The sequence below is a fragment of the Nicotiana tomentosiformis genome, chromosome 5 (genome assembly GCF_000390325.3).
Source record: "Nicotiana tomentosiformis chromosome 5, ASM39032v3, whole genome shotgun sequence".
NCBI classification, from domain to species: Eukaryota; Viridiplantae; Streptophyta; class Magnoliopsida; order Solanales; family Solanaceae; genus Nicotiana; species Nicotiana tomentosiformis.
Window position 1 is genome coordinate 3,389,127 of NC_090816.1, and position 24,197 is coordinate 3,413,323.

The following is a 24,197-nucleotide window of genomic DNA, read 5'->3' on the forward strand; positions in this document are numbered from 1 at the left end:
TCGTGAAGGCGAGTTGAAGAAAATCATAACACTGGCGAACCTTAACGCATTTTACAACAAAATTGAGAACTCTACCACACTCGAAAATATCAAGCTTCGTTACTCCATCAACCCCAAACCTGAACATTCATAGTCCGATTGCCTTTTCTCCGCTGGAATTAAAACATGGAACCTCTGAATCATGTACTGAGAAAACCTTCTTTCAAGTCGTTTACTGTCCCGACACATAGAAGGACATTTTTTTTTCCATTTCATAAACACTGTGCGATAACAACGCACGAATCGTCATAACAATCAATGTCAAATCTCAAAACCTTAAGTAGTACTGATACTTAATTTGAAATGACAGAGCGGCCTTTCGTAAGGCGATGACAATAGCCGTATTAATTACATAAAGAGAAGTATCTTGTACTACATCTGTAGTACCATTAAAAATTTCCTCGATCCCCAATTTATAACAAGCACTTCACATAGCATAAGATTGAGTAGGAAGGAAATGAAGGCATAAGCATCAAAGGAATTGAATCGCACGATGAGGAATCAAAAAAGGGAAGTATTCCTAACAGTCTTGTAGCCTCTCGAAGATAAGTACAGACGTCTCTGTACCGATCCGCAAGACTCTACTAGACTTGCTCATGACTTGTGAGACCTACGTGAACCTAGTGCTCTGATACCATGTTGTCATGACTCAATTTCACTTATAGGTCGTGATGGCGTCGGACACCGCTGTCAGACAAGCCAACAATAAATACTAAATAAATTCTCATTTTAATATTTTTGAAGTCATAGTTGTTCCCCTCAATTAAATAGCAGAAGATGACATTTACCAAATACGTACTAATATCTTTAAAAAGTTTCAATACAGTGCAACCCATAATCATCCCAAAACCCGGTGTCACAAGTGCATGAGCATTTACTAGGGAATTAAAATAAAATACAGCATCTGTCTAGAATACAAATTACACAGGAAAATATAATAACTCTGAAGGAGACTCTATTAGCTGCGAATCATAATATAGAATGCAACTCACCTATGTCCCCACAATTATTAACCATACCTCTGCGCCCACAAGGCTGCTATACATATATGTACCTGCACAATAAAATATGCAGCAAGTGCAGTATGAGTACGAAAACAACGTGTACCCAGTAAGTATCAAGCCTAATCTCGAAGAGGTAGAGACGAGATGGCCGACTATGACACTCACTATGGGTCAATAATATTAAATAATCATGAAAATAGAAATATTTATATCAACGTGATTCACAGAGTTAACAATAATTTTATTGTACCAGCAGAGGTAATTAAATTCCTTCGATTCCAATAATTCTCAATATATTAATTAAATTCCTTCAATTCAAATAATTACTAATCTATTAATTAAATCCTTAAATTTTAATAAAAATTCTAATTTATCAAATAGCTTTACAAGCTGCAATTCACTTTCAATAAATTTCCAATTTATCAAATAGCTTTACAAGCTGCAATTCAATTTCAATAAATTTCTAATTTTTCAAATAGCTTTACAAGCTGTAATAAACTGTCCAAGTATCGTGTAATTATTATTATTATTATTAAGCACGATTTCTGCCGAGGTCGTACGGCCCGATCTAGAATTTCGTGTACACTGCCGAGGGACGTGCGGCACGATCCAGAGATACATCTATCCTGCCAAGGCGTTCGGCCCGCTCCACAAGAAAGGAGGACATTTTCTTATGTACCTTCGGAAGGAGAGTATATTCATTATAAGATAAATTCAGGAGGATGAACAATTTCTTTAAATAATTAATTAATTTAAACAGAAAATTAAGCATATGAAATTTTCATCTTTATTATATTTCCTAACAATTCACAATTTATATATCAAATAATTCAATTAAATAAAGAATACAATTTATACAAGTAATTCATGCTTTATGTCCTAAACTATCCGAACTTTAGCATTAATAGTAGCTACGCACGGACTCTCGTCACCTCGTGCGTACGTAGCCCCCACAATTAACAACCATTATTAATTTATCACCTATGGGATAATTTTTCCCTCACAAGATTAGACAAGAGACTTACCTCGCTATGAAGTTCCATAGCCGGCTCCCAAGCCTTTCAAATAACTCGACCGATGCTCAACGCTCCAAAACTCGCTTTCGCTTTATTAACATTCACAAGCTTTTAATCCTCCTCTGACATCGTAACATTGAGTAAAATACTCATACGCCACCAACAAATTGATATCTATAATTACAATCCCAATTACAATCAAAATATGACTCAAAAATATTTATCAATATCCATTTATGGCTCTCAAGTTGGCTACAAGCCTCCAGCTCAAATCGTTTAATAGGTTCACTTACTAGCACATTCAACTCCACTCTTATCATTCAATACCCATTTGAAGTCATCAATGATACTACATTAATTCTCCAACACCGCCAAATTACTATTCAACGTCTTCCTTAACCAACATTTCCAAAACATTCAATTTGGTGATTACTTAGTTGAATACTTTCAACTAAGCTAGAATATGATTTCATAGGTTCATTGCATCCTTTAATTTAATTTCTAAGAACACTATTTATCTTTTTCTCATTTTCTCAAGAACACTATTCATGCCATGAACTAGAGTTTATGAAATCAATTATCCAACCATAACAACTTGAAACAACTATTAGAATTACTCTCACCGACTCATAAGAAATGAGCTTGAAGCATCAGTATTACCTTCTTGAAGCTTTTCCTTGAAATTTCAATGTTTGGAAAATTTGGTGTTCTTGAACAACTTGAAAGATTTATAGAGATTTTAAAGATTGAAGGATGTTAATACTAGTGTTAATAGGATGTTATTAACTTAAAATATCCAAAAAAACTCACCTTGTATTCTTAAGTAGTCCCCAAGGTCGAATCCACCATGAAAGAACCAATCCCTAAATCCCCAAAAATGGCTGTTGCCCGTGACTGCCTTATAAAGGCACAGGTGCTTCAGCATGTTGTACCTTGCGCTGTGCAGGTTGTACCTCGTATTACAAGTTTATCCCTGATGGACACCATTTACTAAAACGTCCATAAGTCCTTGTAAAAATATCCAAATGACGAACAGTCGAAAGCGTTAGAAACTAGACTCGAAGATCTTTAATTTGATAGGTTGTCCACCATATAAATCCTTATATATATATATATATATAGGCATCCTCGTCCAAATTTAGATTTTTGTGTGTACTTATTTGGAACTTTAGTCTATCATGTAATTTCCAACTTGATTAAGACTTAGGGCTCTCCTTAGACCCTACATCACTTATAATATGACTTGTTCACTTATTAACATACGAACCTGCTGGAACCTTAAAATCTCGATTCCGGGGTCATTTTCTCAAAGTGTTGACCGAAGTTAAATTTGCCCTTTTAAGGCTAACTTAAAGAACCAAGTGTTCTGATTTCAATCCAAACACTTCCAAATCCCAAACCAACCATCCCCGCAAGTCATAAATTATTAAAAACACATTCGAGGAGTTTTATTTAGGAGAACGGGTTTCTAAAAGTCGAAACGACCGGTTGGGTCGTTACAATGACAAGATCATTTTTAGAAAGATTATGAATAGTATGCATGCTAGCATGACCAAGTTTTCTATGCCATACCCAGGGGTCATCAAGAATGGAAGATAGACAAATCTGATTACTAGAATTTTCCAGGTTGCTGATAGTATAAATATTTTTATCCCTATTTCCTGAGAGAATAACTTTACCTAATTTATCTTTAATGAACCAACCATGTTTTTTGAACCGAACCTCGTAGTCATTATTACATAGTTGACTAATGCTGAGAAGATTGTACCCAAGTTCTTCAACCAGATACACTTCATCTATAACGCATGTTGAGCTAAGAGGAACTTTTCCAACGCCAATTACATTTCCTTTTGATTTGTCTCCAAATATAACTGTTCCTCCATCTAGTCTAGTGGTAATTTTGAATAATTGTTTGTCACCAGTCATATGTCTGGAACACGTGCTGTCAAGATACTATTTTCCTTTTTGATTCTTCTTGCGGTGTTCTTGCAAAATAAATTTACTTGTTTTTAGGTACCCAAGCCTGCTTGGGTCCTGAATGGTTAGACTTCTGAGAGTTAGCTTGACTGATGGATTTAGGTCGCCAAACCCATCTCTTGTTGTCTTTGATCCTAAAATGATAAAAAATGTGACCACGTTTTCCACAGTAAAAACAAAATGATTTTTTTTTAATTTTTAGACTCCCTTTCTGCACTGATTTTGTTCCTGCACTGGTTAGTATTGTGACCATTTTTACCATAATAAGAGCATCCCTGAGAGTTTCTAGTTCTAATCAAATATGTATGAGGAGCAGTTTGATTTGATTTGACAGAGCTATGACTTGTGGATTTTAGTAATCCATTCAGTTGAATTTTAAGTTCATTAACTTCATCTTGAAGCATGTCACTCTCAATTTCACATTCTTCCAACTTTAGGGCCCAATCTTTCTTTTCTCTTTGGATTTTTCTGAGTTCTCCTAAAACTTTTTCGATATCTGTAAGAGCAATATCCACAAATTCTTGAAGTTCAAAATAGTTGGGACACGGAGGAAGACGTACCTCATTGGTTCCTTCGTCTGCCATAAGACAAAGTTCGCCGGAGTCTTCTTCCTCGTCTGCTTTATTTTCTGCCATGAGCTCAAGCTCATCTAAGTCTTTATTGCTATCTTCTTTTATGATCATGAAACACATACTTGCAATTTCTTCATGGTCAGATTCTTCTTCATCGCTCCAGGCTCCAAATGACTTCTTCTTTTGAAAGTTCATGCTTAGTTTTTTCTTCAGTTCTAGACAATCAGCTTGAATGTGTCCGTATTTTCCACATTCACAGTATCTTCTATCATTTTCATTGCTCGCCCTTCCTTTTCTGAAGTTTGATCTACCTCTTCGGCTATATCTGTTTTTCCTCATCATGCTTGTGACAACTTGGGAGAGCATGGCTATATTTTCATCATGTTCTTCCTCCTCTTCTTCATTTTCTGATTCAGCAACAGTTGCTTTAAAGGCAACCGTTTTCTTCTTTTCTTGTTGAATTTGCATGTCCAAGTGAGTTTTCTCAAAGGCAATTAGATCACCTCTAAGTTCATCGTAGGACATTTTGTCAAGGTCCTGACTCTAGGGCAATAACTTTGGGCTACCAAATTGTGGGTAGACTTCTAAGGATTTTTCTGACTTGTTCTCCACTTTTGATTGGTCTACCAAGAGACTTTAGATCTCCAAGGATTTGGCTGAACCTGGAGAACATTTCCTCCACTGATTCTCCATCTTTCATTTGGAATAGTTCATAGTCACAAACTAGAAGATTGATCCTTGTTTCTTTTACCTTATTAGTTCCTTCATATGTTACTTCCAATTTATCCCACATTTCCTTGGCAGTTTCACAGCTCGAAATTTTTTCACACTCTTCTCCACTGATAGCATTGTACATAAGATTTTTTGCTTTGGCATTCACGGTTATGACAACAACCTGTTCATCAATGTAGTCATCTAAATCAAGTGGGTCAGTTGATACTATGCCTCGACCATCCTCATCATTCTTTGATGGAACTAGAAAATTTTCCTTTTTGATCACACGCCATACTTTGATGTCATATGACATAGTGTATGTTTCCATCCGAACTTTCCAGTGAGAGAAGTATTGCCCGTTGAAATATGGAGGTCGTATCTGAGAGGTTCCCTCTTGAAATAGTGCACCGATGACTGTGTTTGATCCCATGATATTTTTCTCACTAGCTGTTAAGCAAGGTTTGTGAGACTCGCTTTGATACCAATTGAAATAAAAAGAGGGGGGGTGAATTGTTGTCGATTAAAACTTAGTCGACTGAATTTGAGTTTAATCGACTAGATTCTGCACAGTGAATAGATAAAGAGAAGTAAACCAAGCAAACTGAAGTATAAAGGGACACACCAATTTTATACTAGTTCAGTACCCATGAGGTACTTACATCCAGTTTCCCTTGGGTCACAAGGGACTTCTTAGATCTTTGATAATAGGTTACAATGATGATGGTTTTGGTTTGCTCACCATCCACAATATTCAGTGATAATTGCTTTTGTAAAGTTGACACAACTCTCTTTTTGAGTTCTATCTCCTCCTATCTTTTATGACACTTGTACACTCAAGAATACAGTGTTTGTACTAAAAATTAGAAAGGTTTAGAATAAGTTTGTGTAGTTGCGCAGCTATCCTTAAATACATGCTAGTCTTCTTATAGACAGATTTGAGAATAATTGTCCATTGTTCTGATCGGTGCACGCACTATTGTTTTTATACCTGATTCATGACCCATGTCTTTATTTTCTTCAACAAGGATATGATGGATTAAATAATCCAGGAAGTGTTCCTAAGTCGAGATCTAGGGAGTTTCTTCCTTTCTCCATGCTTTGTCGAAGAAGACAGGGAGCAGTTGATGGGCTGGATTAGTTTTGTCCATGGAGTGCTTTTCATGCTCCGTGCCTTATTGGGTAGAGGAGCATCACTTCAAGTTGTCTCACACTACATTTTGTTCCCTTTATATTTTAAATCTTCCTTCATACAAAATCTGTTATTTTGTATTTGTAAGTGAGTCACATATAAGGCAATGGTCCAAGATACATAAACATGGAGTGGATCTTCATTCCTTTTTGATAATGCTTGCTTTACCTGAATATATAAATTACAACATTAGTCAAAACTTCTTTTATAGATATTGGATCATTATTAAAATTCTACACTTAATACTGTTCAATTAATCTATCCTAAAGCTGGCAAATAATTTAGTAAAGCCTACCAAATAATATTACATATAGCCTACCAAATAATGTTACATATAGGCCCGACTCCTGTGCCGAGTCCTACTAAGTCCAATGCACATGATGCAAATAAAAAATAACCTACTAGGGATATTCATTTCTTGTGGCTTGTTCTTGTAAGTTTTCAAATCCTAAAGGAGATGGTATCTAGACCTGGCTTACCCGGGCGGATAACCCGAGCCGAGGAGCGTCAAGCGTCACCAGTAGTAGAACAACACTGCCTAGCTAACGACTCTCCCGCCTAAACATGTGTGACTAAATCCTTCACCAGAAGCTGGTAGGCTAACTGGCTTTATCTCAAGACAGAAATTTTGCGATGCTGGTAGGCAAACACAACATAACTACCTATCAAAAGACTCAGAGGGGTGCGAGAGGGGATACAATTTACATCACAATTCAAATAAATATTAAAGCGGTAAATAAGCGACAAATAGTACATTAGGCTCCGAAACACAATAATATCCAAAACATGATAAAAGCCAAACAAGAATCAATGTATAAAGCTCGAATTCTCAATAATTGTCCCCAGCAGAGTCGCCAGAGCTGTCACACCTCTCTTTTTTTCCACGCAACCTTGTTACGAGGTTGAGTTAGAAGAATTTTTCCAATTAAAGTGACGTTTTGAAAAAGGATTATTTATTATTTGGAGTTGCCACTTGGAATTAAGTTTTGGTGTTCCAATTCACCTTTTATTTGAATCCCTTATCAAACGGAAGCTTTGACTCTTTATTTATGGTCTACGAAAACAGAAGTCTGAGTAAGGAATTTTGTTGACCGAGGGGAAGGTGTAAGGTGTCCCTCGAGTCCCGTGGTTCTAGCATGACCGCTTTTATTGACTAATGTAAGGCTTAAATCAATTCTTGGCTATGCTTGTATATTACTGGTTGTGATGTGTCTATTATCGCTTAATTAATTATTGTATTTTATTAATTATTTTGACCTAGATGCGGTACGCACACAAGTTACTTCTTTGAAACTAGATGTTAAACCAAGGTACGAAATGTACACATGGTTAAACATAATTATTATAAATTTAAAGGTATCAAAACGTGGGAATGCGTACATGATCCTTTTATTACTCAAGCATATCAATCCAAGGTTCGGGTATGTAACTACTCGACCGGTCGTTTTGAGAATTTACGCTCCTTTCAACTATTTAAAGTCTTGAATAACTTCATATGATATATTATGATGTGTGTGAATTTGTTGATATTGATTTTCAGGTGTTTCGAGATTAGTTCGGAAGAACGAATTTTATGTTGGAAGCTTAACTCAGAACTGTTAACTGGAGTTTGATTTATGTGTAAATAACCCCAGAATAGAATTTTGATGATTCCAATAGCTCTGTATGGTGATTTTGGACTTAGGAGCGTGCCCAAAAAATTATTTGGAGGTCGGTAGAGGAATGAGGCTTGAAATGGCGAAAGTTGAATTTTTGGGAAGTTTGACCGGGGAATTGACTTTTTGATATCGGAGTCGGAATTCAGTTCTGAAATTTTTCATAGATCTGTTATGTCATTTATGACTTGTGTGCAAAATTTGAGGTCAATCGGAATTGATTTGATACGTTCCGGCGCAAAATATAGAAGTTGAAAGATTTGAAAACTCATAATTCGATTCGATGCGCGATTCATAATTTCGGCGTTGTTTGGCATGGTTTGAAGCCTAAACTAAGTTCGTATTGTATTTTGGGACATGTTGGTATATTTGGTTAAGGTCCCGAGGGCCTCAGGTGGATTTCGGAAGGTTAACGGAATGGATTTCGAATAAAAGGAGCTGCTGGAAATTTTCTGCTGCAGAAGCTGTTTTTGGACAGCAACTGGTGCAATCGCAGAGCTGACTTTGGAAGCTTATATCTCGAAATCTATAAGGAATCTGAAAATTATTAAAACATGACAGTTGTAGCCCTTTGTATCTAGTTTGCAGAAATGTAAACTGTTTGGCAGTTGGAGTTGAGTACAAGAAGTTATGATTGATACACTACAAGTTATCGGGGAAAAGTTTGATGTTTTCAGCATAAGCATGTAATGATCCAAAGGTCTATTTTTAGTTCTAGAGATTAAACTTCGATTTTGAGACTTCCAAAATTTTGATAATGAATTATAGGAGTGATCTGAAAAGTTTGGTCTAATTTCATCAAGTCGCGATTAAGTTTTTAGCGCGAAATATGAGTTAATTGTTTAACGAGCAAAATTGGTATTGCATTGATCAAATGAGCTCCGAATTGAGTTTCGATTGAACGAGTAGGTTCATATTATTATTTGTGACTCATAGAAATAATAATTGTTGAATTCCGAGTTCGTATGATGGAGTTAGAGTACTTTTAGTGAACACAAAATTGCTGGTGTAAACAGTTCTGGTGCGCACCTTTAGCGACCATATTTGATACTTTTAGCGTCGGGATTGGACTTTTAGCGACCAGAATAGTATTTTTTGGGCAGAAACTTAAGGACCAAAAACGGTCATTTCTTTCATTTCGTTTTGGATTTTTGGAGCATGGTTCTTGGGCGATTTTGAGGATTTCTTCAAGACTTCAACTTGGGTAAGTGTCCTATATCCAAAAGTGATTATTTTTCATAAATCCATGGTTATATTTATCATTTATTTCGGATTTAAATGAAAGAAATCAAGATTTTTGCAAAACTTTTCAAGAACAAAATTTTTAGATTTGGAGGTCGAGTTATTATCAGAATTTGATAAAATTGGTATGGGTGGACTCGTAATTGAATGAGTTGTCGGATTTTGTGAGTTTCATCAGATTCTGAGACGTGGGCCCTGCGAGCGATTTTTGAGTTAAATTTCGGATTTTTATGAACAATTTTTAATTTCTTATGGAATTAATTCTAATAAATTTTATCGACTGAATCGAATTATTTGTGGCTAGATTCGAGGCATTTGTAGGTCAATTCACAAGGCAAAGGCTTAGTTGAATAAGAATTTCACGGTTTGAGGTAAGTAACAGTTTTAAATTTGGTCATGAGGGTATGAAACCCCAGACTATTGTATTATGTGAGTATTTTAGAGGTGACGCACATGCTAGGTGATGGGCGTGTGGGCGTGCACCGTGGGAATTGGTACTTGGTCCATTCCGTGAAACTGGAAATTTGAATAAGCTTGTTGTTAGCTGTGTGACCTTTCTGTGCTATAGAAATTTGATAGTGAATCATGCTTAGGCTATGTATTGGTGTTATGAAGACCACAGAGGTCGTGTACATGTTGAGTTATCTGCTAAATTATTGTTTTGTACTCAGTCACAGTTTACTTGTTTATTTTATCTCAGTCTCTATTGTTCATTATTGATGCATCATATTATTATTGTTTTGGCTGATTACCATGATTATTGAGAGCACGAGAGACTGGAGAGAATTATGACCGAGTGAGGCCGAGGGCCTGATTGTGAGATATTATACTATAGCATGTGAGTTGTCCGTGCAGCACGTGAGTTGTCCGTGCGGGTCTAGATATTATACTATAGCACGTGAGTTGTCTGTGCAGCACGTGAGTTGTCCGTGCGGATCCAGATATTATACTATAGCACGTGAGTTATCCGTGCGGATTCAGATATTGATACTATAGCATGTGAGTTATCCGTGTAGCATGTGAGTTGTCCGTGCAGATTATAGCGCTTGGGCTGTAGGTTCCCCTCCGGAGTCTGTACACCCCCAGTAAGCGCAGATACCTATTGCGTGTGAGTACTGAGGGCTAAGAGCCGAGTGATTGAGTTGTTGTGATAAATTGAGTGATTGTTGCCCTGAGAGGTTGTACTTGTTTTTCATTTATTTTTGCACTTAGTTGCTATCTGTCATTGTTGTGAAATCTCTTAAAGATTTTTATATCCGGATTACATGAACTTGAACTGTATAAAAATTGATTTGACTTAAACTGCCAGATTTGAAAGCATGTCTATTCTTTGCTAAATCACTGAAAATAAACTATAACTGTGTAGCTCGTCACTATCTTCAGTGCCTTATTTATTATTATTACTTGCTGAGTTGGTTATACTCTTACTATACCCTGCACTTCGTGTGAAGATTCGGGTATTCCCAAACTTAGCGGGTGTTGATTCTTTCACACAGTTGGTTTTTTCGGAGATTCAGAGGTAGATGTCGTGTTTCGTGGACCTTGCCTCTCCTTCTCTATCTCCTTGTTTACTGTATTTGGTCTCAGATTATTATAGACCGTATTTTTCAGACTTGTATTTATATTAGATGCTCATGTACTCAGTAACACCGGATTTTGGGAGTATTTATATTTGTACTTGTGAGATTTTCTTCCGCTGAAATTAGTCATTATGTTTTCGTATTTAAAAGATATGTGGTTTATTGACATTGTTGACTTGCCTATTATTGAGATAGGCGCCATTACGACGGGCTAGGTTTTGGGTCGTGACAGGGTATGAACACATGAGCTAATATTTAAAGTGCGTCTAAAACTTTCTAGCATATTTGGAGTATTTCAATTATTATTATTTTTAGATCCAAAACATTTATTTATACTAATATTTTACTTATTACAACGAGTCTTGAATTAGTTCCTAACTCATCTCGCTCCCTCACAATTTCTTTTACCACTCTTTTATTTTCTTGCAATGGTTTACACAAACACGACATAAACCAAACAAAAAGGATTTTCACGGCAAAACAGTGAGCATTCTTCATTCTTGCATTTTAGGATTCAAAATCAGAATTAAGTACTTACATTCTTAAGAACAAAGTTAACAGAAAATAAAAATATTTCACCATACAAAGCAACAGAATTTTCTAACACAGAAAACTGAGCAAAACAATAAAAAGAATGAAACTTTAAAATCTTTCAGTATTAAAATAAAACCCCAAATAAGTTACATAACATGAAAAATGGACACTAACTTACATACTATATATCTTAAGCACATAATCTTTCCTCGGCGCATAATCTTTCTTTCCCCCTTTTTAAAAAAAAACATATTCCTACTAAATTAACACTTGAAAGTTTTCAGTTTTCATGGCTACGTAGTTAACAATTGTAAACGTATACTCAGGTTTGAAAAATAAATTTCTTTATATAAAAACAACTTACTACAATCTTATAAAGAAAAACTTTATTATATTTCATGGCCTATTCACAAGAATGATTAGAAAAAGTTAACCCATTTATGACTTAGGAATAATATAGCATAATTTTGTCCAAACTTAACTAGCCAAGGAAACTAGGCCCAAAACTTTCATATATATCTTCATTACCATTTTTAACTTTAATGCCATATTAATTTTTTTTTCTTAGAAATCTTTCACTGAACAAACTCAAAGATAGTAACGATAACTCAAAGACACATGCTCAGAAATAAAAACAATAGATTAAGGCAAAAAAAACTAATAAGGGAACCAATCATCATGCTCTGAATTTATGGAAGAAATATAAGAAATAACAATGAAGGAGGATAGAATTGGGACCTTAGTAAAAGTGCTCCAGTAATACAAGAAAGAAAATTCGCTACAGCTCAAATCCAATATCGCTAAATGTGACCATACAAAGTAACCCCAACCTCGAACCAAAAGCCACAAACGGAGAAATCCTTTTCTTAATCTCACTAGAATTTTTCTTTTTAAAATAATCTTTTCTCTTTCTTTTGAAAAGTCTTTTCTTTCCTCTTTTTCAACGTTATTTTCCTTCTGTTTCCTCTCAGTTTCGTTGCCTTTTAAAAAATCTCCCCTTCTACTAATCTAAAATGTACGACTTATATAGAGAATGTGTAACATTGTATGTGTTGATGGAGAAGAAGAGTGAAAACGTGGGGGATTGTGAGGTGTGTGCTGTGAGTGGAGAGAGGGGACGTGAGGGAGTGTGGGAATTAGGGAAATGAGCAGATCATGCGGAAAGGAATTCTTAGGGGGTAAGGGCTGTAGGTTTAGCTAGGATCTTCTTTATATGCAGGTTTAGCTAGGATTTTTTTATTTATTTATGTTATTTTATTTACTTCTAAAAAATAAAGTAAAATACATAATAAAAATATGAACCCACTTCTTTCAGACTAAGAAAATATATTTGAAACAAAATAAATATTTACATATAATTTAAATACTACTAAGAAAAGATACCATAGCTTACTTATTTGAATTCAAATTAAAAGAAACCAAGTATTTTTTGTAAATTTTCTTTTCTCTTGTAAATAGAAATAAACTTATACCCTAAGAATGTGAATATTTTTTGTAGTTTTTAATATATATATATATATATATATATATATATATATATATATATATATATATATATATATATATATATATATATATATATATATATATATATTATTTTTCAAATAAAACCTATTAAGAGTAAGATAAAAGTTTAAAATATTAAGATTAGACCTAAAAAAAATATTTACACTAAAATAGTATCGAATTTGGGTGCGGTCAAAAATTAGGTGTTCACACTCTTCGGTCACCAAGCACCGAAGATAACTGGTAATTCCCATCGGGGCAGAAAGAAACCGGGCATCCTCATGAAGGAAAAAGACAACGATGCATTTCCGATCAGGATATGCACTCGGGGCAGGGAATCGATCGACCAATTTCGGGCTCGAGGAAGGCCCACTTTCTTCATAGGGAGAGCTCTTCCTTGAAATCTCTAAATCGCCAAATCCAATAGTATCCTCCGTGTCCGTCGAATCCACACCATCGAAAAAACTGCGAAAAGGGTCTTTCGATCTATGGGCTTCGTCGATAGGGCGTTCTTTTGCTACTTAGGCCTCGTTAAACATCGACTCTATAAACGAGGGTGACTCGATAATCTCTATCGGATCAAGTGCTTTATGCGGTGCTTTTCCCGCATCACGGGAATCCTCAGCTCCTGCCTCCCCCTCGGTCTCTCCGACATGATGAAAATCGGCCTCGCTTATCCTTGGTTCGGAGGCCCCTTGCCCTTCGAGCTGTTAAGGCATACTGGCCACCAGTTCAAAAGCTTCTCCTTCCTCCTCAGACTCATCTCTCAATCGATAGAATATGTTCGGGGACAATGATTGACCACTAGCATTTCCCTTGGGCTTACGCGCCAATCTTTTTTTGGCCTCTTCTTCTCAGGGACCGAGAACTTAGAGCCTTTTTCCTTTTCTTCTCTTTGTCCTGCTTCGGAGCAGGATCCTCGGTGTAAATATCATCATCAGCGGATGAAGGCCTCATTTCGACATCTTTTGATAAACCTGCAAAGGGAAAGTAAAGCAATTCAGAAATCAACGACATGAAAAGTAAATATAAGGCTGAATATAGTAACATCTCACCATGAGAATGGTCCTCTCATCTACTCTTAGAGAGATCACGTCGTGAGTGCTCGGAATAAGATCTCTGTGTTACGATACCCTCGACCCACTCCTTGAGTCGAGGAACCGCATCCGGCATCTGGGCAACAGCTGCATCATCACAAAAGTGATCGGATAAGGTCGAGCTCGAAAATCGATCTAACGTTCGATACAATCAGCCAAGATCGAAATATGGTGATTGAGATCGAACCCAAAGCATTGTCGAAATTAGCCATCGAGACCATCGAATTTGCCCTCAAGTTAACCAAAGGCATAACCGGCCCCGTTTCTAGCGGTCTCGAAAAAAGGTTTGCCAACTCATCCGACAAGGGCCCGTAATTCTCGCCATTAACCAATCATTATGGCAGAAATCACGGAACGACTCAAAAAGGGAACCAACGGTAAGAAAATCAAGGACTTTTGCCTTTTATAGAACAATAAAATAATACCTTAAAAGGTAGATCTCCCCTAATATATAAATGGGACTTGACAAATCACAAGAGACATTGTAACATACACTAATAAGCAATACATTCTCTAAGTTCTTACTCTTGGATATTTTGGTGTCAAATAAAATGCATTCAATTCAAGGGTGGTCTGCTTTCCTAAGCCGAAATCATCCAACTCACGTGGTTTACGGTTAATCTATCGTTATTTATTTCAATTGGAATCTAATTTATCGCTTTGTATCAAGTTAATCCGCATATCCTTTAAATCACTAACAAATTCAATTCTAATTTATCGCTTAATATATAAATGGGACTTGACAAATCACAAGAGACATTGTAACATACACTAATAAGCAATACATTCTCTAAGTTCTTACTCTTGGATATTTTGGTGTCAAATAAAATGCATTCAATTCAAGGGTGGTCTGCTTTCCTAAGCCGAAATCATCCAACTCACGTGGTTTACGGTTAATCTATCGTTATTTATTTCAATTGGAATCTAATTTATCGCTTTGTATCAAGTTAATCCGCATATCCTTTAAATCACTAACAAATTCAATTGTTATCCGATTTTGAGGGTAAACACACACACTATATATCATCAAAATATTAGTATATTCACATTTGTCTACGGTGTTTTCATAGAAAACGATGAATAATAGCATTATTAGTTACACTAAATTTCCAACATCAAATTCAGTGCAGCATTGGTCTAGGTCAATATGAATTGAAAAGTCTCTTTTTTATACAAATGAACAAAAATAAAAATTTCAAAAGTTAAATTAAACTATATCAAATTGACTTCAGTCACAAAGGTCATATTGAGAAAACGAAAAGAGAAAGGAGAATTATTTTGAGGAAAAAATCAAATTGTTGAAACCAACTAGAGGAAGAAAAGAAGTAAAAAAGGAAGAGCAAATTGAGAAATAAAGCATGAGTTGAAATGAAAATAAACGTACGTTGAAAGATTCGATCTCATAACATTTTAGTTCAAACCGAACTTTCTCCAAACTCAAACCAAAGCACCCATGAAGTTCCTTTGTTGATGGGTGCTTAACACAGGGACTTGACCAATTATTGACCAATCTCTGTATAAAATACTTGTACCGCCAATCGTAGATTATTGTATCATGAATAATGTAAGGTATTGGTTTGCTCAATTTCTATGCTTGTAAGAAGAAAGAGGATATCTTAAGATTATTCCGTAAATTTTGCAAAAGTAGCTTCAGTCAACGAGTTTTGACTTAAAATAGTTGTGTGCATTTTGATAAAAAGGGAATCAAAATTTTATATAACGGGACTAATATCATTCATCTAAATTTTGAGTAATTTTATGTTTTTTTTTTTTGTGTGTGTGTGGAGGTTGGGGGGGGGGGGGGGGGGGGTTATCACCCTATATAATGTAATTTCAGTACCTTTCCTGTATATTATTTCACTTTCAAAATTGGCCCAAGGACACTTAAGTTATGCCCTTTTTTCGAGGCAGGATTTGTTGTTGCACATAAGTTATGCCTTAAGCATTGCCCAAGGATGCCTAGTTTTGTGTTCATAATTAAACTGAAAGCTTTTGATTTTAATAATGAGTGAGTATAAGAATGTGGTCAAATTGTTCCTTACATAGTTATTATCTGCAGATAAAACTGTCGATTCCATTAAAGCCAGTTGGTTAATGACGATGCATTGCAAGCTCTAATCCTACAATTAGAGAAGCCTCCTTTGTTTTCATCTTAGTACATTACCCGTCCAGAAATGGAAAACTAAGCTAAAATTACAGAGCAATTTTCATTATTCAATGGGAATAATTCCCGGACTTCAGTTGTAGGATTACATTTGTATGCTGTTGTTGCTGTAAGCTATTTTGAAACGCACAATTCACACGCACAAAAAAATAGCAAACATCTAATAATTTAGTGCTATTACTATAAATGAAAAACTGCAATTAAAATGACTATTTTCTGCATATTAATACAACTCCTTTTACTTTGTGTGTCATTGTTTGACGTCATGGTGTTAAAAATAACACCGCACACAACACAGTTTACAGTCCAAAAGACTTCCAATTAACAATATAATCACTAATCAAATTGCTAGAAAATACATCTAACAGTCCATAGATATGAAAATTAGAAAAAAAAAAATGAACACTAAACCATCCAACTAACAATCATTAATCAAATTGCCAGAAAATTAATGAAGAAATGTAAAGCAAATCTGAATATTCTTCAGTTTAGGAAATTGTTCAAAGACAAAACAGACTCACATTAACTACTTCTATTAGATATTAGATAATAATAACAGTATCAGCCCGTTAATCTCTTCAACAACAGAGACAAAACCTCAATTTTAAAGCAAAAATTAAGAGATCAGAACCTAAGCTTAGTAAAAAACCAACGATTTTTCCCAGTCTTAAACCTTTCCTCAAGCCGAGCTTTAGCTTCCTTAGCAGCAGTAACCTTTTTATCACGAGACTGAAGAACATCAGCATTAACAACATCCTTCAGATCTACATCGAGTGTATAACGAGTCGGCATAATGTGATTGTAATTAACGAGCTTAATAAAAGCTTTAACTCGTGATTTCTTCGCTTGTTTTTTGGCTGAATCTTTTCGAATTACTTTTTTCGGGTATTTGCTTATACCTGCAACTAAACAATGGCCGTACGGTCTGTCTCTTGTTCCTTCATCGAATGCGCGAATGATTACTGCTTTTCGGCCGGCGTATTTGCCCTGGAGAATGATTATGGCTTTGTTTGGCTTTAGGAACTTCACCATCTTCTCTCGCCGCCGCCGATGAATGCAAATGAAGAGGAGCTGAATTCGCTGGTTGTTGTGCTGCTGTAGAAATGATGTATATATGCAGAGTTTAAAGTCCTAGAAATGGACTTTGGGCCCAGAACGTTGGGCTTGACCTTTGCCTTATTAATCAAACTATTTAAACAATTATTTAACGTCTAGCCATATTTGACAAACTACAAACGCGATGAGTCTTAAGTTTGATTTTGAGGCGACTAAATAATTTGTAAATTCTGATTAATCTTTAAATAGTGATCCTAAACACGGCTATTTGTGCACTTGGCCAAGTTTAGATATGCTAGTGGGGTTAAAATAGCACGGGCTAGCCAGTTTTCGGACTGGTCATTCAAAAATAGCTGGCGTTTGTCAAGTCATTGAAAAATAGCCACTATTTTGTTGCAACGGAGACCGGTCCAGCATAATATACTGGAGTTCGGTGCACATATGTATGAACTTCCAGCATATAATGTTGGACCGGTATACTTTGCTAGCTCCAGTATAATATACTGGAGTTCCAGTATACTTTGCTGGAACTCCAGTAACTCCAGTATAATATACTGGAGTTCCAACAAAGTATAGTAGAACTCCAAACTCCAGTATAATATACTGGAGTTACTGGAGTTCCAGAAAAGTATACTGGAACTCAGTATATTATACTGAAATTTCAGTATATTATGCTGGAGTATTTTTCGGATTTTAAACAGTGTTTTCGTTCAAATTTATCTTTACATGAAAAGTGGCTAAATTTCGATGACTTTTGAAACTGTGACTATTTTTGAATGAACACTTGTAAATCTGGCTATTTTTGAATTTCTCTCGCTAGTGGGTCTCACCCCAAAGACAGAATAATTAACTATAGTTCTTTGTAAAAAATTAAACTAAATAGCTCCCAACCCAATATGTCAAATTAAAAATAGCGAAGGTCAATAAATCAAAGATCGACGATTAGACCCAAAATTATATTGGGATTTTAAAAAATAAAATAATGCTTATAAAAACTGTATTGTGAAATCCCGGTGGAGTTTTGGAAGAGTGCGGGCAAGGCAGGCTTGGAATGGCTCAATAGGTTATTTAATGTCATTTTTAGAACGAAGAAGATGCTCGAAGAGTGGAGGTAGAACACGATGGTTCTTGTATACAAGAACAAGGGGGATATCCAAAATTGCAATAACTATCGGGGTATCAAGCTACTTAGTCATACTATGAAAGTCTGGGCGAGAGTGGTAGAGCTAAGGGTGATGAGGAGTGTGTCTATTTCCGAGAACTAGTTCGGGTTTATGCCGGGGCATTCGATTACAGAAGCCATCTACCTTGTTAGGAGATTGATGTAGCAGTATAGGGAGAGGAAAAATGACTTGCATATGGTGTTCATTGACTTAGAAAATGCGTATGATAAAGTTATGAGGGAAGCTTTGTGGAGATGTTTGGAGGCTAGAGGTGTACATGTTGCCTATGTTAGGGTGATTAAGGACATATATGATAGAGCAAGCACCCGAGTGAGGACGGTGTGTGGGGACTCACACCATTTTTCTAGTTATGATGGGGTTGCATCAGGGTTCGACACTCAGTCCTTTTTTGTTTGCTCTGGCAATGGACGTACTGACGTGCCACATCCAAGGGGAGGTGCCTTGGTGCAGGTTATATGCAGATGATATTGTATTGATTGACGAGATGCGATGCGGTGTGAACGCGCAATTAGAGGTATAGAGGCAGACCCTGGAGTCTAAAGGTTTCAAGTTGAGCAGGACCAAGACAGAATACTGGGAGTCTAAGTTCAGTGGTGAGACTCAAGGAGGGGAAGGGGAGGTAAGGCTGGACTCGCATGTCATCCCTAGGAGAGGAAGTTTTATGTACCTTGGGTCTATTATTCAGGGTGATGGGGAGATTAATGAAGATGTCACACATCATATTGGGGCGGGATGGATGAAATGGAGACTCGCTTCCGGTATTTTGTGTGACAAGAAGATGACACCGAAACTTAAAGGCAAGTTCTACAGAGTGGTGGTCAAACCGGCGATATTGTATGGGACTGAGTGTTGGCCAGTCAAGTTCGCTCATGTCCAGAAGATGAAGGTAGCAGAGATGAGGATGTTGAGATTGATGTGCGAGCACACCAGGATAGATAGGATTAGAAATGAGGTTATTCGCGACAAAGTGGGTGTGGCCCCTATTGAGGACAAGATGTGGGAAGTGCGACTTAAGTGGTTTGGTCATGTGAGGAGGAGGAGCACAGACGCCCCAGTGAGAAGGTGTAAGAGGTTGACATTGGAGGGCTTACGAAGAGGTAGAGGTAGGCCAAAGAAGAGGTAGGGAAAGGTGATTAGGCAAGACATGGTGCAACTTCAGCTGTGTCACGACCCCAAATTCCCTCCGTAGGAGGTCGTGATGGCACCTAGTCTCTAAGACTAGGTAAGCCTATCAATGCAGAATAATAATAAATATCTGAAATAAATAAACTATAATTCAAACAATTTCAACTCCCAAAACCTGGTAGAAATAAGTCACAAGCTTCTAAGAATTTATTCTCTATGTCTCTATATATCAGAGTCTAAAGCACATAAGGAAGACAACATAGTAAGATAGAAGGGGACTCCGGAGTCTGCGGACGCTGGTAGATATACCTCGAAGTCTCCTCGTACAGCTAGTTTACTTATGCCTGGTCTTATAAGATGTACCTGGATCTGCACAAAAAGATATGCAGAAGTATAGTATGATTACACCACAGCGGTACCCAGTAAGTGCCAAGCCTAACCTTGGTAGAGTAGTGACGAGGTCAGGTCAGGCCCTACTGAAAAATAATAATTGGCATGGTAAAATGTTTAACAATATAATAAAATAAAATGACGATGGAAATGAATCAAGTAGCATATTACCGTTTAATTACACAAAATAATGGCAAATAACATCTCGTGAAAACAAAACAAAATTTTCTTTCAACTTCAAGAAAACTCACAACAAATAATCAAAGGCAACTGCAGCTATAAATTAATATCAACAAGGGCACTCCCGAGGTACCGCCTCGTAATACCAAATCATAAATAAATTCATAATATCTCATTTCCTTATCTCACTGCGGGAGCCTTCATAATTTATTTGAAAGAAAATATTTTATCCAAAATAGCATCACGCGTTTTAGCCATCTTTATCACACCGCATGACTTCTAGTAGTTCCCCCTACTAGCCATGCGTATCAAGCCACCCTTATCTCACCGCATGTGTTTCAATACCCAGACCTTATACCACCGCATGCGTATCAATAACGCAATATATCACAATTTGCACCTCAAGTGCTCAAATAATTTAACTTGCAAAAATAATTCAACAATAATTTTTTTTCACAATAAAGAGCTCATGGCTCATGCCAAAATAAATCATCAATAATATTTTTCACAATAAAGAGCTCACGGCTCCATCACAATGAGTACGAAAATCTTACAAAAATATTCAGGAATAAATAATTCAGGAAAATAATATTTCAAAATCATTAATACATTGCTTCAATATCAAGTTTAAAAATGTCAAATACTTCATATTAATAATATTTAATTTAAAGAAAATCAACCTTCAAATAATGCACGGAATAAAAGAAACCAAGTTCCAACTAAACAGATAAAACAATTAGCAGGAAAAGGTCAAACAAATTTAAAATATAAACATTAAATCATTAATGAAGAATATAACAAAATGAAATAATTTAATTAATGCGCAACAGTGATCTACACAATTTAAAACATAATCTTTCATATTTAGCCCGTGTACACACTCGTCACCTCGTGCACACGACTTTTCACACATTACAATTAACAATCTTAGGGGAAATTTCCTCCACACAAGGTTAGACAAGTCACTTATCTCGACTTGCTTCAATTTAACCAAGTATTATATTTTTTCCTCGATTTTCCGACTCCGATCGACTCATATCTAGTCATAATTAATTCGATACAGTCAACAAAAATTATAGTAATCAATTTCATAAGAAAATATTATATTTTTCAATAAAATCCGAAATTAGCTCAAAATTTGCCCGTGGGGCCCATATCTCGGAATCAGGCGAAACTTACAAAATCCGACAACCCATTCAATTACGACTCCACCCATACCAATTTTACCAAATTCCGATAACAACTCGACCTCCAAATCTTAAAATTTTGTTTTTGGAAGATTTTGCAAAAATCTTGATTTTTCTTCCATAAATTCACGGATTCATGATTTAAATGACTATGGAATCATGAAATATAATCAATATAGGATAAGGAACACTTACCCCAATGTTTTCCCGTGAAAATCGCCCAAAAATCGTCCAAGAACCGTGCTCCAAAAATCCATAATGAAATGAAGGAAATGACCATTTTTGGTCCTTAATTTTCTGCCCATCCGTCACTAAAAGTCTATTTTCCGTCGCTAAAAGTCCACCAAACTTGCTTGTACCAGCCTTCCTTCAATCGATCATAACTTTATGTACAAATGTCCAATTGATGAATAATTTAACTTTCTAGAAACTAGAATCAAACGACAACAACTTTCATGTTTTGAAAATTTTTCGATTCCTTATAAATTACGAGACATAAACTTCCAAAATCGGCTCTATGCATCAGAAATTTCTGGCGAAACTGCTCTACAAGCCTTCATTCAATAAATCATAACTTTCTGTACAAATATCCAAATAATGAATGTTTTAACTTTCTGGAAACTAGAATCAAATGACTACAACTTTTATGTTTTGAAAATTTTCCGATTCCTTATGAATTGCTAGATATATGCTTCCACAGTTGGCTCCACGCACCAGATATTTCTGGCAAAATTTCTGCAACAGAAATTTCCAATAACCCTCTTTGTCCGAAATTCATTCCGTTTACCTTCTGAAATCCACACGAGACCCTCGGGACCTTAACCAATTATTCCAACATATCTCAAAATATAATACGAACTTAGTCGAGGTTTCAAACCACATCAAACAACATCAAAACGACGAATCGCACCTCAAAACAAAATCTATGAACTTTAAACTTTCAAATTCTATATCTTGTGCCGAAACACATCAAATCAATTCGGAATGACTTCAAATTTTGCACACAAGTCATAAATGACATAACGGACCTATTTCAATTTCCAGAATCGGATTTCGACCTCGATATCAAAAAGTCAACCCCCCGATCAAACTTTAAAATATTCAACTTTTGGCATTTCAAGCCTAATTCCACTACGGACTTCCAAATAAAATTTCGATCACGCTCCTAAGTCCAAAATCACCATACGGAGCTGATGGAATCATCAAAATTTTATTCCGGGGTCGTTTGTACATAATTTGACATCCAGTCACTATTTGAACTTAAACTTTTAATTTTTCATTAAAATTTCATATCTCGAGTTAGGGACCTCGGAATTTGATTTCGGGCAAATGCCTAAGTCCCAAATCACGATACAGACCTACCAGAACTGTCAAAATACTGATCCGAGTCGGTTTGCTCAAAATATTGACCAAAGTCAACTTAGTTGTGTTTTAAAGCTCTAATTCACATTTTAATCCATTTTTTACATGAAAACTTTCCGAAAAATTTTACGGATTGCGCATACAAGTCGAGAAATGATAAATAGTGCTTTTCGATAGAACACAAATTTAATTATTAAATTTAAAGATGACATTTTGGGTCATCACATTCTCCTCCTTTAAAACAAATGTTCGTCCTCGAACGAAGTTAGAAAAAGTACCTGAGCTGGTGAATAAGTATGGATAACAGTTGCGCATATTATGATCGGTATCCCAAGTCGCCTCTTCGACCGGATGACCCCTCCACTAAACCTTCACGGAAGTAATGTTCTTTGACCTCAGCTTTCGAACTTGCCTATCCAAAATAGCCACTGGTTCCTCAACATAAGATAGATCCTTGTCCAACTGAACCGAACGGAAGTCTAACACATGAGACGGATCGCCGTGATATTTTCGAAGCATGGAAACATCGAATACCGGATGAACCGCAGAAAGTCTTACAAAAATATTCAGGAATAAATAATTCAGGAAAATAATATTTTAAAATCATTAATATATTGCTTCAATATCAAGTTTAAAAATGTCAAATACTTCATATTAATAATATTTAATTTAAAGAAAATCAACCTTCAAATAATGCACGGAATAAAAGAAACCAAGTTCCAACCAAACAGATAAAACAATTAGCAGGAAAAGGTCAAGCAAATTTAAAATATAAACATTAAATCAATAATGAAGAATATAACAAAATAAAATAATTTAATTAATGCGCAACAGTGATCTACACAATTTAAAACATAATCTTTCATATTTAGCCCGTGTACACACTCGTCACCTTGTGCACACGACTTTCCACACATTATAATTAACAATCCTAGGGGAAATTTTCCCCCACACAAGGTTAGACAAGTCACTTATCTCGATTTGCTCCAATTTAACCAAGTATTATGCTTTTTCCTCGATTTTTCGACTCCGATCGACTCATATCTAGTCATAATTAATTCGATACAGTCAACAAAAATTATAATAATCAATTTCATAAGAAAATATTATATTTTTCAATAAAATCCAAAATTAGCTCAAAATTTGCCCGTGGGGCCCACATCTCGGAATCCGGCGAAACTTACAAAATCCGATAACTCATTCAATTACGAGTCCACCCATACCAATTTACCAAATTCCGATAACAACTCGACCTCCAAATTTTAAAATTTCGTTTTTGGAAGATTTTGTAAAAATCTTGATTTTTCTTCCATAAATTCACGGATTCATGATATAAATGAGTATGGAATCATGAAATATAATCAATATAGGATAAGGAACACTTACCCCAATATTTTTCCGTGAAAATCACCCAAAAATCGCTC

At 35.8% G+C, this 24,197-nt stretch overlaps 3 protein-coding genes across 3 annotated transcripts; 1 reads left to right on the forward strand and 2 right to left on the reverse strand.

Moving 5' to 3' along the window:
- Nucleotides 1-5,170: 5,170 nt before the first annotated feature.
- Nucleotides 5,171-5,752, reverse strand: LOC138891734 (uncharacterized). Its single transcript, XM_070175487.1, has one exon. The coding sequence runs from the start codon at nucleotides 5,750-5,752 to the stop codon at nucleotides 5,171-5,173; it is 582 nt and encodes a 193-aa protein (XP_070031588.1).
- Nucleotides 5,753-16,751: 10,999 nt separating this feature from the next.
- On the reverse strand, nucleotides 16,752-17,387 carry LOC104103440 (large ribosomal subunit protein eL27). The gene has a single exon (XM_009611344.4). It carries the CDS (start codon nucleotides 17,319-17,321, stop codon nucleotides 16,914-16,916), a length of 408 nt encoding a protein of 135 aa, XP_009609639.1. The 5' UTR covers nucleotides 17,322-17,387; the 3' UTR covers nucleotides 16,752-16,913.
- A 1,355-nt stretch (nucleotides 17,388-18,742) lies between these two features.
- LOC138891735 (uncharacterized) lies at nucleotides 18,743-19,652 on the forward strand. The gene is made up of 2 exons (XM_070175488.1): nucleotides 18,743-18,979; nucleotides 19,215-19,652. Exons 1-2 carry the CDS (start codon nucleotides 18,743-18,745, stop codon nucleotides 19,650-19,652), a joined length of 675 nt encoding a protein of 224 aa, XP_070031589.1.
- Nucleotides 19,653-24,197: the final 4,545 nt, after the last annotated feature.

Excerpts from the sequence above, each read along its gene's own strand:
- LOC138891735 (XM_070175488.1), top strand. The coding sequence starts at position 18,743 with ATGAGGGAAGCTTTGTGGAGATGTTTGGAGGCTAGAGGTGTACATGTT. Across the intron at positions 18,980-19,214 it reads GGGGAGGTGCCTTGGTGCAG|GGTGATGGGGAGATTAATGA; the intron begins GTTATATGCAGA and ends TCTATTATTCAG.
- LOC138891734 (XM_070175487.1), bottom strand. The coding sequence starts at position 5,752 with ATGGGATCAAACACAGTCATCGGTGCACTATTTCAAGAGGGAACCTCT.
- LOC104103440 (XM_009611344.4), bottom strand. The coding sequence starts at position 17,321 with ATGGTGAAGTTCCTAAAGCCAAACAAAGCCATAATCATTCTCCAGGGC.